Source organism: Diabrotica undecimpunctata, chromosome 6, assembly GCF_040954645.1.
Source record: "Diabrotica undecimpunctata isolate CICGRU chromosome 6, icDiaUnde3, whole genome shotgun sequence".
NCBI classification, from domain to species: Eukaryota; Metazoa; Arthropoda; class Insecta; order Coleoptera; family Chrysomelidae; genus Diabrotica; species Diabrotica undecimpunctata.
Window position 1 is genome coordinate 48,874,362 of NC_092808.1, and position 20,599 is coordinate 48,894,960.

At 32.1% G+C, this 20,599-nt stretch overlaps 1 protein-coding gene across 1 annotated transcript; it reads right to left on the bottom strand.

Moving 5' to 3' along the window:
* Positions 1-1,347: 1,347 nt before the first annotated feature.
* On the bottom strand, positions 1,348-17,383 carry LOC140442651 (uncharacterized). Its single transcript, XM_072533648.1, has 3 exons — positions 17,227-17,383; positions 10,324-11,174; positions 1,348-2,072 (listed from the first exon to the last, which is right to left on the bottom strand). The coding sequence occupies exons 1-3, from the start codon at positions 17,339-17,341 to the stop codon at positions 1,641-1,643; spliced, it is 1,398 nt and encodes a 465-aa protein (XP_072389749.1). The 5' UTR covers positions 17,342-17,383; the 3' UTR covers positions 1,348-1,640.
* Positions 17,384-20,599: the final 3,216 nt, after the last annotated feature.

Genomic DNA, 20,599 nt, shown 5'->3' on the forward strand with positions numbered 1-20,599 from the left:
ATGGAAAGAATATTTCGAAGAGCAGCTAAATGACGGAGTGACTACTGAAGAAAATTATAATGTTCCTAAACCCCAAATAGTAGTAGAAGAAATATCAAAGCCCACAGGAAAAGAAATTCAAGAAATAATAAAACATATGAAAAATCAAAAAAGTCCCGGGGAGAGAGACATTGTGGCAGAGAACTTAAAATACGAAGAGAGGAGAGGGAAGAATGGAACAAGTCCATTATAATTCATATACACGAAAAGGGAGATAGAACTGAATGCGCAAACTATAGAGTTAGAGGTAATATTTAAAGTGTTCGCCATACTAATTAAAAAACAATTAGGAATCTATGCGGAGAAGAATCAAGGAGAATACCAGGGAGGATTTCGTAAGGAAAGATTATCAACCGATTAAATTTTTATGCTAAAACAAACCCTGATCAATTGTTATTAATACAATATTTCACACAAGTACTTTTCATTGATTACAAAGCCGATTACGATACAATAGACAATACAAGAGTACAATAGTTTTCTCTTGAAGCAAACATATAGCAGTAAACAATGGATACAACGAACACACAATAAATAAAGTTTTAAATCAAAATTTACATAAGAAAGCCCTGAAATTAGTATTTCCATCACCAAAGGAAAAACTCAGTACCTTCTGCTCGATTATATATACAGTCAAGATAGCAACAAAAATAGCCAAACACAGAAAAAAGAAAGGAATAACACCAGCTTTTAGAACAAACAACAACAGGCAAATATATCAAGAACAATAAGAGACAAGAGAAAAAGCAATTACACAGCGGTATATATAAACATAAATGTGGCGATTGCCCAAAAACTTACATCGGTCAAACTGGTAGAACTTTTATCAAACGTATAGCAGAACATAAAAGGGCTTTCAATAATAGAAAAACAGACTCTTCGTACGCACTTCACCTTTTAGACCATAATCATTCTTTTAATGACTAATTTCAAATTATTCATATTCAAAATAAAGACCTAAAGCTATCTTTATTAGAATTTATGGAAATCAACAAATTAAAAATACAGACATAATTCTGAGTGGCCAAGTTGAGACGAACAGTTCCCCCTCCTCAACCTATTCAGTTAAAGACTATAAAGTGTAAACATATACCAAAAATAGATCACTTGAGAAAAGCAATCTGGCCGAAACAGCTGTAGTGATGTTAATTTAAAATAAATTTTGTGGACGATCAAAAGAACTAAAAAGGAAAGGGACACAAATAAGGAAATGGAAGGAGAAAAGACAATGAGTAGAATAGAATAATTGGGATAAATAATGATTGTATATAAAAGGATGATCTGGTATAAGATGAAACAATGTAAGTATTGATTTCATAAAAATTTATTAGTGAATTTCATAAAATATACTGACAAATCTTAAAATAATCACAAAAAACATAAAATATCCCACACATATGCGTTTTACTAACTTACTACTTTTTATTAAAACATAGACTAGAAACGCAAGCAAGCTTTTGACAATTTACTAAAAGCAATTAATAGTTCAACAGAATTCATACTAAATTAGAATTGATCTGACAAAGAAACTTTTACAATGTTAATTTAATAAAAATATATCAAAAGGGATATTTTAAAACATATAAAAATCTTTTTCCAACTTATATAAATCCATTTTGGTGCATATGTTCAAGTATTACCAACGTTCTCCTCTCGATTTCACCTTCATCGCTGTCTTCCAAATGCGCCACAGATTTCCTCTTCTCAAGCTCAGTCAACATCAAAAACAAATCCAGTTTGGCATCATCGTTGACTAGTTTTGCTCGTAGAATTACCATTGCCATGATCCATCCAAATTTGCAGTAATCTTTCCACTCCTGCTTTAATTCTTCAAGGGAAATGAAGTCCTCACATCCCATTAGCGTGCAGGTCTCAGTTAGATTCTTGTGGTATAATTTGAGGTAATAATCAAGATTATCTAAAATGTCTTTGCTTCCTCCCGAATAAATGCAATAGGACAGGTCGTAAACAGCGGATCCCACCTTGCAAGTTTGGAAATCTATAAATTTCAAATCTTCTAATTCACCAGTTTCCTGAAATTACAAAAAAACCAATATAATAGACGTTATTTCTGTTCATAGAAGGGAAACATGCACATGACAGATGATTTTTTAATGAGAATAGGGGTCATTTGCTACCTTATGTGAAAGTTGATAATGACACAATGAGATAACATAGTTATTTATATAAGGTGGCCAAAACTATTTAATTTTTGAATTGCATACAAAAAATGTGTATGTAATTTATTAAATAGTCTAGGTGTGATCCGTTTTGATTTGGATATTTGCCAAAAGAGATTTTTCTAACAAAATCTGAAAACAATCAAAAATTTTTGCTTAAGAGATACAGCTCGTATAAAAAAAAAAAACTTTTTTTATACGAGCATTTTTTACGAAGGTAAAATTTTCGTTTTGCAATTTTATATAATATTTGACCCGAAATTGAAAATTTAATGTTTACTGTGTAAAAAATAGCAATAATTAAAAAAAAATGAAAAAAGAGTTTTTCCTTTACATTTACTTTCTTTTACAACTTAAAACATTTATATTCTGCCTAGAAAAACTTATATTATGACTGAAACACGTGCTATTTTCGTTAGGATCGATTTAACATTTTTACATAATTTTGCAATCCAGGGCCTGCAAAATAAATTGCAAATTTTCAAAAATATGCTGGACACAATATAAGTTTTTTAAACAGTCTAGTTTTAGAAACAATCAAATAATTTTTTCAAATTGTACGTCATTTTCAAATAAAAATAAATTATCAAATTTAATAAATGAATAACTACTTTATTATAAAACTGCTAAAATATTAACTGCCTAATTTTAATATCTAAATTATTTTAAAAACGTAGAAATATATATATATATATATATATATATATATATATATATATATATATATATATATATATATATATATATATATAAAAGCCACCAGGTAGTTATTGTATTTAGAAAGTATAAGATAAAACCGTTATCATTTTCAAGGAAATTTGTTTAGAAGCGATGCTTGGGTTTTTCTGATGTAAAATAAGAGGAGGGATATAGGAATTTTCTGATTGGTGAGCGAGTTTGGAATGGAGATGAAAAAGAGTGAATGTTTTGAAAATTTGGAGCAGAAAAATTATTATGTGATGGTCATCCGAAAGAAGCTGTTGAAGTTTGGGATTGTCAGTTAAGAAGCAAGTGCCAGTGGTGTTAATAGAAGTGGGTGGCTGAAAAGTGGAACGAGAGATAGGTCAAAGTTGATAAGTCGAATACCTCTTTGATTCTATAAAGTCCAAGTGAGTAAGTCACAAGAACTATAACTATTAAAAATATTTGCGACACCAAGTAAAAAAATACTTGGGTCGCCGGAGATTGTTAGTATATGAAAGAGAGGAGAAAATTTTGGAGTTTGTTGAACGAGTACTGGTAAAAGAGGCCTGCTCGTGTTTTGAAAAAAGAGTTGCTGGTATGCTGATAGGTTGATACTTAGAACGGAGAAGGCTTTGATTGATAGCCTAATATATTCAACAAGGGGGAGCTGTTTTGGTCGAAAGGAGACAGACAGCGTCGTGTATGAATTAAAAGGTCAGTCAATAATTTTTTGTGACAGAAATTTTTTGTATGTTTCAAATAAAAGACTCTATATCATCAGAAGATGCGTTAACCATCGAAAGGTGATCGAAATTCTGAGAACAACTGAAGTTGACGAACAAAACTTGTGAATTATCTCAGAACTATACTGGCACCAAACGGCAACAATTGAAATAGAGCACACAACATCCAAAGATATACAAATCCGAGGAGTGAGACAGGTTTATCACCGCTACTGTTTAATTTATATTCGGAGTCTATATTCAGAGAAGCATTTAACGAGGTCCAAAACGGAATTCAGGTTAACGGAATCAGCACAGACAACATCAGATATGCTGATGATACTATCTTGAAATGAAAAGAAGCAATATTTTATAGCAAATTGCATCACGTCAGCCGAAGTTGAAACACATAGAAAAAGAAAGGCAGGAAGTTCAAAGAAAAGAAACATAACTTACACCTATTTTTCTTAAAAAAATAGACAGCGGCGTAAGACCTGTAAACCATGTATTCAGTCAACTTTTGGATGAAACTGAGAAAATACAAAATGCTCTGAGAAAGAAATCGAATAGTATAACCAGAATGTTCATGCAAGACCAAAGATTAAAACACAAACCTTCTAATAAAACGCCTGACAAAAGGTTACAAGAAGTTATTGCTCATGTTAATTTATTTCCTAAATGCGAAAACCATTACACAAGATGGGTATATAATAACCAGTATCTAAATCCAGACCTCAATTTGACGAGAATAACTTAATATAACTTTACTTGTGTCAAAACTCAGTAGGAAGAACTATACATCAAAGAGAATTTCATAAATTTAACCTAAAGGTTAAGGCCCAAAAACTGATGTCTGTCATACCTGTAAAGAATTAAACATGAAAATTGCTGATAAAGACACAGAAGAAATGAGCCAGTTGAAGATCCCTCAAACCATATACCACATTGATGCAGAATTAGCTTATAAATGTAAACAGTTAGATAAAGAGAAGGCCAAACAAGACACCTCATTTGTCTGTTACACTTTCCATCTTCAGCAGTGCCCGCCAACGCCTTTTTGGAAACTTCTGTTTCGTTTTATAAGAGAAAGTATTGGACATACAATTTTACGGTACATAATTGTGCTTCAGGAGCAGCTTTTTGTTATATTTTGCATGAATCAATTGTTCACCATGGTTCAAATGTAATTGCTTCTTATATTTTCAAAGAAATAATGAACCTGTCACCTGAAGTCTTTAAAATAACCGTTTATATAGATACATGCGCAGGACAAAATAAAAATTTCCACGTTGCTGTTATGTTTACATCGGTAATACAAATTAAAAGCTGAATAAATGAAATTAACCATTAATTAAAGAACTAAAAAAGGATACCAAATGGGAGAAAAACAACTTAAATCTGTTATGCAGACGACGCAATACTACTCTCTCAAAGTGAAGAAGATTTACAACGTATGCTGCACCAATTTTATATAACCACCAGAAAATTTACCATGTTAATTACCCCTAAAAAGATAAAATGCATAGTCACAACAGCAAATTTACTAAGATGTAAGTTGGAGCTGGAAAGTCAGATAATAGAACAAGTGATTGGGTTTAAATATCTAGGCATCTCATTATCTAGCTAAGGAAATCTCGAAACTGAAGTAGAAGATCAAGTGAATAGAGCAAACAGACTCCTTGAATAAAACAATTTGGAGAAATAAAAATATCGGGAAAAAAATGAAAGACAGAATTTACAAAACAGTCATCAGACCAATAATGACATACGCGGCAAAAACACAACCTGACACAGAGAGAACAAAACGGATGGTAGAAACAGCAGAGATGAAAACACTTAGAAAAATTCATGGCAAGATACTATGGGACAGAGCTAAAAGTACATATATACGACGTAATTGCAAGGTGGATACGAACATCAAGAATTGGGTAAGAACTAGAAAAGTAGAATGGAACGATCATATAAGCTGAATGTCAACAAATACAGTAGTAAAGATGGCAAGAGACGGTTCCCCAATAGGAAGACGATCAGTAATGATCACGAAAACGATGGAACCACAACTTATTAGAGGCTCATTGAAAAACAGACAGAGTCATGTCTACATAAAAAGAAGAAGAAGAAGAAAAATAACCATAAATTAATGATCTCTCAACATTCTCACATAGAACGCGATATCAACCATTCCCTTATCAAAAACCAGAAAAGAAAATCGGTAATGAAAATTGCCCATCCTCATGACAGGGCAACTCTTATTATAAGCACAAACAAAACCCGGCCATTTAATGTCATTAAATTAATTTTAGATGACTTTTACAATTTCCTGCTTTATTAAGGACAATATTTGGAAAAAAGCAAAATATATTGATGGAGAGTTGTTCAATCTGAGATGTCGTTGGCTGCAATATACAAAAAATGAGCTACAATATTTTATAAAAGTTTTCTATTCACTTCACTACAAGTGAAGTGAATAGTAATCAGTGTAGTAGTGTCTGGGAGACTAAGACCTCAGAAGCCCTGAAGAAGACATCAGAGAGGATGTAGAAAGCTCAGCGCAATGGAAATCAACGCGGTTCAACCCGGAAGACTGGTGAGTTTAATATTATTAATATTAATTTAATTAATTTAATATTATATATATATATATATATATCTATCTATATATATATATCTATATATATATATATATATATATATATATATATATATATATATATATATCTATCTATATATATATATCTATATATATATATATATATATATATATATATATATATATATATGTATATATATATATATATATATATGTATATATATATATATATATATATATATATATATATATATATATATATATATATATATATATATGTTCGGATAAATTTCCGCGGTCAGATGAATGAAAATTACTTAGTTCTCGGAAAGAACCGCGTTGAGAATTTATTACTCGACGTTTCGGCACCCATTTTGGAGCCATTATCAAGAGTGATACGGATCGGTTCGAGTTCGGGGTCTCAATCTGCCTACTCCCCCCCACTCGAGACGTACCAGTATCGTGTTCTATATTGCAAGAACTGTCTCTCGGCACTGAGGTCTCAATCTGCCTACTCCTCAGTGTCGAGTGACAACCGGTCTTACTCTCTGTGGCTGCTTTTATACTCGCTGTATGCGCGGGAACGGTATGCACTGACGTGGTCGGAACTGTCGTGGCCTGAGCCGTGTGGGCGGGAGGTCGCTGAAGCCATGTTGCCATGTTGCCGGCAATCATTTCGCGTCATCGCGCGTGTTCAAGCTGTTAGGCCGTTTTTTGATTTCGATAGCTTCACGAATGATTCTCGATTTTAAGGAGCGGATGGGGGCGATGGTTTTTGCTCTTTCGAAATCTATTTTGTGGCCTGTTTGAATATGGTGTTGGGCTAGGGCTGAAGTAGTATCGGAATGTTTGACAGATATAGAAAGTTCGTAAATACGGTTATGGATTTGTCGGTTTGTCTGTCCGATGTATGTACGTGGGCAACTGGAACAGGGTATCTCGTAAACACCATGGTCTTCATTGGGGATTTGGTCTTTTACGGTCAATCTCGTCAGATCCGTATACAGCATACCGTTCCCGCGCATACAGCGAGTATAAAAGCAGCCACAGAGGGTAAGACCGGTTGTCACTCGACACTGAGGAGTAGGCAGATTGAGACCTCAGTGCCGAGAGACAGTTCTTGCAATATAGAACACGATACTGGTACGTCTCGAGTGAGGGGAGTAGGCAGATTGAGACCCCGAACTCGAACCGAACCGTATCACTCTTGATAATGGCTCCAAAATGGGTGCCGAAACGTCGAGTAATAAATTCTCAACGCGGTTCTTCCCGAGAACTAAGTAATTTTCATATACATATATATATATATATATATATATATATATATATATATACATATATATACATATATATATATATATATATATATATATATACACATATATATATATATATATATATATATATATATATATATATATATATATATATATATATATATACATTTTTATTTAGTTTACTTTTTTATTTTTTATTTCCTTCAACATACAACTGATACGCCACTGGCCATGCCATATTGCCTTATTGAAGGCAATTCAATAGGGTACAAGACGTTATTGCCAAAACACAGATACGGCCAGTGGCGTATCAGTTGTATGTTGAAGGAAATAAAAAATAAAAAAGTAAACTAAATAAAAATGTTATCTGGCAACACTGATGGGAGAGTATTTATTCTGGTATAAAAAAATAAGAACTTTGAAGGCTGATATTGAAAATTTTGAAGGTTATGGAGTTTTGTGATAAAAGGTTTTTCCCAAACTTCGATAGACTTCTTAAAATCTTAATTACTATTCCTGTTACTACGTACTACGTACTACGACCATTTTCTAGAATGAAACGAGTTAAAACCTATTTGAGGAATAGAACCGGTAATGAAGGCTTAGTGAACTTGATCTACTGTCGTGTCACTGGAATATTGACATCAATTTAGACAATGTTTTAAATATAATGGCAAATAAAAGTAGAAAAATGAAATTATAACTATATTTACTTTTATAAATATGTATGCTGTTTTTTCTTCTTTACTTAAAACTTTGTATTTCAATAAATGTTTCTATAAGTTATAACATGCTATTATTTTTGGCAGTCCAAGATTTCAAATAATGCAATTTAAAAGTAATTTATTAATGCAGTGAAAAACATTATTTATAAATTTTGATTTATCATATTTTTTAGTATTAAAACAATTATTTTTCTTACAAATACTGTTTTTCAAATACTGTTTCTCATATACCTACATATTCATTAATACTCCAGTCGTCAGAGACGAAAATGCCACTGAACCTCTAAAAATCATACGAACAAGCTGAATTTTGCTGAAAATGTCAATTTAAGGACATTAAAAAAATTGCAAAAGAGTTAACTACTTTTACCCCCGGGCTTTCCCCTAAAACCCTCCACGTATAGGGGGGAAAATCGATTTACCAAGAATCTGTAAGCCATAGAAAAAAATGTTTTAAATAAAAAATGTTGCTAAGATAATTTTGAACAAAAAAGCCAATTAGCATTTTTTGTGTAGAATAAACGGTTCTCTCAGAAACAACAATTGAAGCGATCTGCGATTTTGAACATCAGTTACGCGCGCGAAATCAATGCTCAATAAAATTTGTATCAGCTCGACGGTAAAAATTCAATATCTTTTGATCAGAGTGTCCTATCGACAAAAATCAAGATGCATTTTAAAGATAAAGAGTGCAGCTTTCGTATGTAATTTTTGTATTTTGCCACAAATGAACACAGTTTTTATAAAGGTGTTAAATAAATAAACGTGGCGCGAATTTTGCCATTTTTTACGATTTTCATGAAATCAATACAATGTATTCTTTTCATTGACCGATCACTATGGATTTTCCATAGGTAACTAAAACCTAATCTTTGAAACCTATAGCTTGAAATTTTAGTTTCGAGTTTTGACAACAAATGTGAAGCATTTGAAATATGCTTAAACAACGCTGAATTTAAACTTTCATATTACAACGATCTAAAACGTTTAAAACCGCTCTTATTTAATTACACTAGTACGTTTTTCAAAAGAATTTAACTTCTAACTAAACCGTCTTCTTGGAGACGTTTTCCATGATGTGAGCTCATTGGTAATGTAAAAGTTTAAATTCTGCGTTTTATTCATATTTTAAATGACTCATATTTGTTGCCAAAAATCAAAATTAAATTTTCATGTTATAGGTTTTGAAGACTGGTCTTAAAAAAATAAAAATTTCACTACGACCGGTCAATAAAATTAACAAATTTTATTGATTTTACGAGAATTGTAAAAAATGGTAAAACTCACGCAAAGTATATTATTTATTAAACAGCTTTATAGAACCTGACTTTATGTTCGGCAAAAAACAAAAGCTGCTTTCTTCACCTAAAAAACGCTTTTTGATTTTTGTCGATAGGACGCTGTGATCAAAAGATATAGATTTTTTACCGTTGAGTTGATACAAATTTTATTTAACATTGATTTTGTGCACGGAACGATATTCAAAATCGCCAAGCATTGTTTCTGAGAGAACAATTTATTCTACGCAAAAAGTGCTAATAATCATTTTTGTTTAAAATGATATCAGCTACATTTTTTATTTGAAACATTTATTTTTTTCTATGGCGTACAAATTCTTGGTAAATCGATTTTTTTGGGAGGTTAAAGTGGTTAACTTTTTTGCATCTTTTTGGGGTTTCAAAATTAATATTCTCGGCAAAATTTAGTTTGTTTGTATGATGTTTAGGAGTCAAATCTCTAAGGACTGGACAATATTAATATTTAAAAATATTCTTTATCAGGACCACTGTATTTTCATTATTTCTCTGTGCAAGTTTTTTCATTAATGACTCAAAAAACTACTCGTTACTCAAAAAATATATTAAAAAGAGTAAGTATTCTTGTTACAAAAAAAAAAATTATAAAAATATTTATTAAAAAAAAAATTAAATAAGTCATTGGTGGATTGAAATTCTAAACGTTTTGTTGGAAGGGGAGGGGTAACTTAAAGAAGTGGACACCCCCAAAATAAAGTCCTGGTTACGTCACTCTTTTAGCAGCACATTTCAAAATGTCGATAATAAAAAAATAAGAGACAGGTAAGTATAATAATGAAAAGTAACTTACGGTAAATTTAAATAACATATTATTACTCCAGCAGTCTCCATGCAGGAATACTCCGTTTTTTCCCTTGTAGGTGTTCGACTGAATAAAGACATCTAGTCCAGTTGTTGAATATTCGTTCATTTTATTTTTAAGGTCTTGATTGGAAGAATCTTTTAGATATTGTAAGCATTTAAAAAAGACGTCCTTGATAGAAACTCTTAGTGGTACAATTTTCTGTGCTTGCTCCCAATAAGGAACAAATTTCTGTGATAGTTCTTCGTATTTCCGTGGATCACTCTTTTTAAGTACATATGATAAACCATGGAATTGTGCGTACTTTTTTATAATATGTTCAAATATATCATTAGGTACGTGTTCTCTTTTATTTATATTGCGATAACCTTTACTTCCTAAATTTTGCAGTATAATGCATTCCTCTCCAGGTTTAACATTGAAGTCGTAACATTTAGGAACATTATCAAAAAGGAGACGTCCAAGACGTCTTTGCTGTTGTTTTTCAAATTCTCTCCAAACAAGGTCGTAAAAATTGACTTCGTTTTTATAAAAGAGGTCGACTGGAAAATAGTCGCGTACCTTTTTAGTAGTAGTTGCCTGTTTAACGAGTAATTCTAAGCGTTTGTTACTATTTAGAGCATATATATTTGTAAAAAAGAGGTCTCCTGTGACACCTTGTCCTTTGCCAACTTGGCCGTAGCAGGTAATCTCTTTGTCTACAAATCCTTCATCTTGAGCAACTTTTTCTAACATTGATCTAGTATTTTGCTTAAAAAGATATCCATTATATTCTCCACATGTACTTATTAGTCGACGTGAGGATTTTGCTAATTCTGATACTTTCATTATGATGAATTCTGAAAAAACAAAATCGGTATTAAAATAAAAGTAATAATGGGGGTAATTTATTAGGAAAAGTACAATGGAATTTTAGTATCAGATTTTATTACTTAGTTACGTATTTTATAAAGTTTGCCAAGTAATTTTCCATCCACTCCTCTCACTTTGCTTAACGTTCTAAAGGGGAATCTGATTTTTTTGTTGATTGGGTATAATAATTAAAGTAAATAAACGGTAGATATTGTCTTCTCTAAACCGTTGAGGTGGAAGGTAGTGCCTGGCACCACATAATGGAAACATTTTTGAAGAAATGGACAAATGGACGGCAATGGACAAAGGAATAAAAAGAGAAATAAGAGAGGACATCGAATATGAGGAAGGAGAAAAGCATACAAAAAGTAGAAAGCTATCAAAAAATACACTACGGAATAAGTATGAATCAAAAATAGATACCATAATTGAAATGATGAACAAATTGTCACACAATGTCCAGAGATAAAGAATAACCAAAAGAGAAGTAAAGAAGCAATAACACAACTCATCGAAGATAATCGAAAGTTAAAGGAGAAGAAGGAAGACCTAAAACAAGAAAACAATGAAATCAAAGAGGAATTGAAATAAATCAAGGGGAATATGAAATTTATTGAAAAGCAAAGGAGGAATGAGGAAGAATGAGAAGTACGACGACGATACTGTGATTCTAGCTGAAAACATCGACGATCTGCAGGAGCTAATCAATAGAGTTAACATGGAATGCACAAATTGGGGACTGTCGATAAATATCGATAAGACTAAATACATGGTGACCAGTAAAGTGGATATCGGCGCAACCCAACTGATATTAAACCAACAACCGCTGCAGAGAGTTCAGAGATTCAAATACCTTGGATGTTGGATTACCCAAAATCTAGATCCATCCTTCGAAATTCGATGTAGAATTGAACAGGCAAGAAACTCATTTCAAAAATTCAAGCCTCTATTATAAATCTACTCATTAAATTTGGAAATCCGTGAAAAGTTTACAAGATGTTACGTGTGGTCTGTACTTTTGTATGGATGTGAAACTTGGACTTTAAACGCCGATATCATGAATAAAATCGAGGCGTTTGAGATGTGGTTGTATCGAAGGATACTAAAAATTCCATGGACTAGCAGAACTAGAAACGAAGAAATTCTTCGAAGAATGGGACATCAACGAACTCTATTAAATATTATTAAGAGGCGTAAACTAGAATATCTTGGACATATAATTAGAGGACCAAGATATGAGTTCCTTCGGCTAATTCTCAACGGTAAAATCGAAGGAAAGAAATGGATAGCACGGAAGAAACTCTCTTGGTTGAGGAATTTGCGGCAGTGGACAGGTTTGACAGCGGACCAATTGCTACACGTAGCGCAAGACCGAGATCAGTATAAAAATATTATAAGCATGGTAGTCGCCGACGTTCCGTAGGGATATGGCACTCTAAGAAGAAGAAAGGAGGAAGAATAACATAATAATAAATGGTACACCTATGATCAAAGAATAATAAAAGAGGCGTTGCTGAATATATTCAAAAGATATATGGCAAATGAAGTCAAAATCAAATATGCGTACAAGTTGGGAGCAAAAACCTGCCTGATTGAATTAAAAGACCAGGTAGAAAAAATCAAAGTCATAAAGAACAAGTCCAAGCTAAAAAACCGCAAGGAAGAAAAAATAAATATCAACAAAGACACCAGAATGAGAGAAAGAGAAATACAAAAAACTATCAGGAGGTTCGCACAAGAAGAGAAGGATAAAGGTTAATGATTAATGGAGGAATAAAAGGATAATGATGTAAGTATTCATACAAACCGGCTGTACATAAATAAGAAAGAATGGAAATGGAATTGTAAAGACGATATTATAGATTATCCAAAAGACCAATAATAAACGGCAATGGAGAAACAATGACGACACAGGCAATTGACAAGGACACGAGTAGTAATAAAGCAATATCCAAAGACCAGAATAGACACTGGCAGAGACAGACACTGGAATAGACATTTGGCAGAAGAGGACCGGGACGCCGTCGTATCTCGTGGTTGAAAAATCTCCGACAATGGTTTGGGATGACCTCAGCGGAGCTGTTTCGCAGAGCAGTCAACAAAACCATGATAGCCTTGATGATCGCCAACATCCGGACCGGATAAGGCACTGAAGAAGAAGAAGAAGAATAGACACTTAAATAAGAAGAAAGAAGAGAAATGTTTACAAATATACAGAGCATCTGCAAATAATAAGATCAAAAGTGTGCAAACAACGACAACTGCAAAAACCAAAATATCTGAAGGATAGACAATAGGAACTTGGAACGTAAGAGGCCTCAACGGCAAGGAGACTGAACTTGCAGAAGAATTTAATAAGGATAGAGTAGACATACTAGGAATAACAGAGACAAGAAAAAAGGACAAGAGCACACAGTTTCTGGAAAATGGCCATTTTTTAATTCTCAGTGGAGTACCCCAATTAGAAAGAGCTAGTGAAGGGGTTAGTTGCCTAATGAATAAAAACCTGACTAGTAGAATTAGGGATTGGGATTGTATCACCGAACGGATTTTAAAAATAAGGATGACAACCGACGAGAAGAAGCAAGTCAACATCTGTGTTATATATGGACCAAACGATACACGATACGAAAAGAGCGAACACCTTATAGCGACACCAAAAGCGACAGAGATTATAGATAACACAGAAGGTGATACAATAATAATTAGAAACCTTAATAACCTTAATGGTAGAGTAGGCGTAAGAGACGAAGGTTCCTCAGATGTACTTGGACAATATGGAGAACTGATAAGAAACAATAATGGAGAAAGTATTATAGACTTTTGTAAAGAGAATGAAAGTGATAATTATGAATTCGTTTTTCCAACACAAAGATGTGCATAAATACGCCAGAGAAGCTAAAAGTAGAGAAGAAAACTTTATTATTGACTATGTATTGGTGAACAGACCCCTAAGCCAATATATTAAAGATATCAGAGAAAGAAGGGGAGCAGAAATATATAGCGACCAATACCTAGGTATAATAGTAGCCCGAACTAGTTTCAGAGTGGAGCAAAAAATAATACAAAAGAAACCGAGGAAAAGAGATAAAACCCTAAGAAATCTCAATAACGCCGTTATTAAGCCATACAAGCTGACAGAGAAGAAAATAGTACAGAAATATAAAAACTATATAAACAATAGTCTACAAAAGCACTTAAATCAGAACTACGACCTAGATGAAACTTGTAACAAATTTAAAGAAGTTTTCCTAGATAGAGGTAAGCAAATCTGCGGAATGACTAGAATTAATAAAAAAAAGCAGAGCACGAATTGTTGGAGTAATGAAATAAAAGAAGAGGTCAAATTAAAAAGTTAGCGTGGCAGAAATACCTAGGGAACCAGAGTGCAGAAAGTTATCAAAAATATAAGAAACAGAGGCAAACATAAAAGCCATGGTAATGAAATCGAAAAAGAAGAGCTAGGAGGATTTTGGCAATAAAATGAAGAAAGATTAGCACACTAACCAAAAATTAGTTTACAAAACCCTGAGAAGTCTAAGAAGAGAAAAGAGACAGCATACACCAAAACAAAATAAAAATAAAAATGGGTACATTCTCTGCGATACCTAACAAAAGTATTATGAACATATAGAGAGAATATTTTGAAAATCTCTTGAATTAAGAAGACTCCAATAATGAATTGGACAACACTGAAGAAAATGCAGATGAGAACCAAAATCAAAACGAAATAACAACAGATGAAATAAGAGAAATATTATGCAAGATTAAAAGAGAAAAGGCAGCTGGCCATGATAAGATAACCGCGGAAATGCCAAAAAATATGAGAGGAAATAGAAATAAAATGCTCAGAAAAGTTTGTAACAAAGCATGGAATGAGAGCAAAATCCCAGGAGACTGGGAAGTGGGGGTTATTTTACCTATATTCCAAAAATGGGACATACAAGATTGCAGCAACTATAGAGGTATAACCCTCCTTAGTTTTTCATCCAAAGTATAGGAACGAGTACTGGAGAAAAAACTACTATAAGAGTGGTTATACAAGAAGTGGATCATAAACTGTAGCAGCCACAGAGCGGATTTAGGAAGGGAAGAAGCATCCATGACCATATTTTTACACTTAAGCAGCTAATACAAAATGCACGAAGTACAAGTACGGAACTATACCAAGCCTTTATAAACCTGGAAAAAGCATTTGACAGCACCCCGCAAACAAAAATCGACAAAAGCCTAATGAATAGAGGGGTAGACAGCAAACTCCGAAAACCTATTATGAGCCTATGCAAAAACACAAGAAACAGTAAGAACAAATAATATGGAATCCGACGAGTTTATAGTCCATGATAGCTGACGACAAGAAGGTACTCCAAGCTCCATTCTATTTAATATTATACTAGATGATGTAATGAAGGAAACCAGGGAAGAAACATCGAAAATCTATGATGTACATAGAATCCTGAAAATGATACATATAGCGGAATGCGCATTTGTAGATGATCTCGTTGTATTTGGAAGAGACAAGGGGGCACTTAGGAAAAACTTTCAAATATGGAGCGATAAACTTGAAAAACGTAACCTGACGATTAACGAAAGTAAAACTAAGATCAAGATATGTGGGAAAACAGATAAATGTACACAAATTAAAACCAACAATTCACAATTCACGTTCAAACCTTGTTCTGTCAGTTCCCGATGGGCTTATATCATTTTAAAATATTGTTTTTAGTTGTTAATGAAAAAGGAGAGTTCAAACTAACAATTTGTGACTTATAAATATAAATCTTATTTCTCTCTCTTATACTCGCGGCATGGCAGTCAGAGTCACTGTCCTGTCATAAAGGCTTCATTATCAACTAAAAAATAATGTTTTAAAATGAAATAAACCCAAAATACTTAGCGGAAACTGATAGACAAAGGTTTTATCTCAAATTTAGGCACTTGGTAAATTCAAAAATAATATTTTTTACTTGTGTTTTTGAGCTTAAAAATCGTCGTTTTTCGAGTTTTTTAGTTTTAAATGGTTTACAACTCGAGAAAAAAATTTCAAGAGACCTTTTTTGTTCAAAATGATTAAAAAAACCTAAAAAGTTTGCATGCCAAAAAAAAAAAATGATATTTAGAATTTGTTTAAAAAAGGAATTCGTTTTTCGCAAGGACGACCTATTGAATCTTATTCTGGGGCATAACATGAAAGTGCTTATTCAAAAAATCTCATGAGAATATTTTTCCGTTTTAAATACGCCGTATATATCTTTTAAAAATGTTAAGATTTGCTAAATATTACGATTACTAATATAAAAACTTTACTAGTCGCACGAAAGTGGACTCAACGAATAGAAAAAAAAAAAGAAAATTAAAATCTTAAAATTTTTAGAATTATAGATTTGCGATAAATATAAAAAATATGGAGAACTAGAAAGTACTAAATAATAGTCACAACAAATTTTAATAAAAATAGTCAAGTATCCAGCTTAGCATATCTTGACCACGTGTTTCCTATCGAACATTATAGTCTATTAAAAGTTACCTTTGCTTTACATGTCACAAGAAAGTGTATTCAACGATTAGAAAAAAATAAAAGAAAATTAAAATCTTAAGAATTTCGAGAATTTCAAATTTGTGATATTATAAAAAATATGTAGAACTAGAAAATAGTAACTGATTGTAACAAAAAATTTAATGAGTAGTCAAATATCCAGCTATAAAATAATTAGTACATCTTGACCACGTGTTCATTTTGGAACTAATGGGATCATGCTTTGCCGGTAAATTCTTCCTCACCGTTAAGAAAAGTAGGCATAAAAAAGGCATAATATATCTAATATACATTGGTGTAATATAAAATGGGGTTTTTTTATAATTAGGAATAATTTTAATACTTTTAGTGTTAGAAAATAGTGCTATATAAAAATGTAAAGATAAATTAAAAAAAATATATTTGTGAAAGAAATACATGTTTAATAAATAATGTCTATAAAAAAGTAAACGACAACGAAAATATTATAATAAAAAAGATATATAGAATAATTTTTAACTTACTACAAATCCGTAAGAATATAAATGTCGGTTGGAAAATGATTTTTAAAATGAAGACGAACCACAACACAATCCAATGGAACATTGAATGATTTAAAGTAAACGATTTCTGTGGCATTGGTCGCTAAAGTAATTATAAGTAGAACTTTTTTGCTCAAACAAAAAGGCCTGCCTTACTATGTTTTACATTGTTGGTACCTTTAGTACTGAAACTAAAATTAATATTGAAGGTTAAATAAAAGAGCAATATAGTAATGTAGTCCTGTCAATTAATAAAGAATATAAGTTTACAATTTATTTATTACCATGCAACTAAAGAAAAGTGAAAGGGAGAAATGAACAAAAGATGAAATTTACTGTTTTTATAAAATTTTGAAAGCTGTTAATGGCTATCAACCCTGACTCCGTTTCGATACAAAAAAAATACAAAAAAAGCAGCATGTTAATCAAACGGATCACAACATTACAAGAACACTTAAATAAACTAGTAAATTGGTCTATAAGTAGCGGTTTTAGTCTTTATTTCACAGCGAAGACTTTCGGCGGGACTGGATCTAAAAACTCAGAGACATATTTGTAATGCGATATTGTGAATAATGTCAAAAGTCCTTAACAAGTCTTTGATGCTGACATGTATACAAAACATCCATAATACAGTCCAGAGCGAATGAGAGATCTATATACCTTAATTAGGATGTTTTTATTAGCTTCCCACTGATGGTTTGCTAGAGATTAAAAAAAAAGATTTAATCTAGTCAAGCAATTAGGTTTGACGTTTGTAATATGTGGTTTCCATATTAATCGACTATCAAAAATTAAACCTAGTATCTTGTGTTCATTAGCTACTGTGAGTGGAGTACCATTTAATATAATTTGATACGTATTCTTCAATTCGTTCTATTGATATTTCAGCGGAGAAATTAAAACCAAACCTATAGACCAAGAAATTAGTTCATTTACTGCTTTTTGGATGTTGTAGTTGTGAACTTTGTAGTTGTACGTATTTTTACCGGGCAATATAAAGTCAAGTCATCAGCATATAAGTTGTACTTCACTGGGTTGTGGATATCCTTGAAAATATCATTGACAGTTTTTATAAATAAAATGGAACTTAAAATTGATCCTTGGGGTTTTCCCCCCCGTTTTCCTTAACGTAGATTGAGGAAGCTTTTCCGTTATCTAATACTTTAAAGCGGCGATTGGAGAAAAACTGTTAGATAAAAGACAATGTATTTCCCATAATATTGTATTTAATTTGGCCAATACAGTAGAACTTAATAGAGTGTTGAAGGCGCTTTCGATGTCAAATGATTTGCTATTAAATCTTGCTTGTTTTGAAAGGCGGTTGTTATCTATATTTGTAATATTATTAAGTTGCCAGCCTTGCGTCAAATGGACGGAACTCGCATTAGAGATGTTGTCGGGACCTGCAACTAAATTTTTGCAAGTTAGAAGAATATTTAAGAATTCCTGTAGTGTAAATAGAGTGTTTAAGATAGTAGAGTCAAATTTGAGAAATTGGGAAGGATATTGTACAGGAGGATTTGTTTGTTTGAGTACATTCTAGGTTTTAAACAGTTGATAGGAATTTTTCGGCAATTTCAATAATCATTTCTTGATCGTCGGTTAAATTGGAAATGTAGTTCTTCCATAAGTGTTTCTTACTTTGTTTAATATAATGGTATTCGATCAACAGTTATATTGGAAAAGTCATATTCAGCAATTAGTTCTGTCATGTTAAAATAGCCTAAACTTTTTAAAGTACCTGCAAGATTGATTACGGGTGGGCAGTGTACCGGGATTTAATTAAGCATCAGATCTAAGTAACCCAATTCAGTTTATTGCTTATTGCTAAACGGATGATTGTTTGTTTACGACATTGAAAATATCGGTGTAACTGGAACGCGTTTTGACCTAGTGAAATTTGCAATGTAATCAAAAGCTTATTAAATAATGTGTACAAATTAAACAAGTAAAAAAAAATAATATACCAACAAGCGCACGTGAGTTAAATAGCTGGAAATCACGGGATTATTAGCATTATCATTATTGTTAAGAATAAAGAATCAAGAGAATGGTCGAGGTTAATATTGTCAACGTCAACTGAGTACTATCTAGTATTGTACTTGATAACTAATAAACCAAATCATGAGTATCTAGTGTGTTTAAATAAATGTACCATACGATACCATAAGTGAAGCTTATTTATCACAGCAGCAAAAAAATGTTAAAATCTTAGGATAAGTTACATAACACCTCCCTAAGGAATATACTTGGAGCATACAGAACTACGATAAAAAGCGTGCAAGCTGAAATAGGTGACCCTACGCTTAAGCTTCGCAGGCAGCTGTTAACTATCAAATGAGGCGCATAGTGCAAGAGTGGTCTAACTAAAAAAAAAAAAATGATATTTGAGTTAATAACACCAAGCGTTAGTATTTGTATTAATCTATCGTGTGCAATAGTGGCCCTCATCGATTTGATCAAGATCACTTTGGCATATTATGATTTGTTGACAAACGGTCGTGCAGCAATAGCCCAACGTTCATGCCTGTCGATGTGTTTTAATTACTCGTGTGCCTATCTTTTAACCTTAAAATTATTATTTGATTTTTAACAGCTCGTGTACGCTTTAATTGTTTGTCTCTAGATATTTGAAAGTAGTATAAAAAAATATAGACGCTAGAATATATAAGCGTCTATATTCTTTTGTAGTATTATAGATATTCCATCCACATCAGGTAAATATATTATCCAGATAATTTTCTTAAGTAATTATTAAAAGTAGGTATTTTGGAATAAGGTGTTAAAAAGTATATACTTATTAATACACGCCTGAATTATTGTAACTTATCTCTTTCAGGCAAAAGCAATAATACTATTGATCACAGTGATGTCTCTAGTATTGATGAGCCATATGCAGATTCAGGTTTCATTTAAAATCCTTCCGATATGGAAGAATCATCAAGCGAAAAAAGTAAAGGTATTTTATTAATATTATAATCGTTTGTGAGAAACCAATATAACTTTGTTTTGGGTGAAAATGAAAATATATTGGTGACTGATGAGAATTTATAAGGCAATTTTCAGTCTAGCGATATTACGAATCCTGGAGAAATTCTAAAAGTCAATGGCAATGTAATATGAAAAAAAATGCGAAATAGTTTATGTGAGTATACAAACATTGAGGATAATGTAGTTGCTGCCAAACAGTTTGATGCATCCGACAGTCGTTGTTTAAAAGAATCCCATCAACTCATTACTCTTCAACAGCGTGAAACTATTTTTAAAGATTTTTATGAACTCGCCCATTATGATTTATAGACATCTTACTTATGTTGCCAAATCAAATTTACTTTAAAATTAACCAATACTG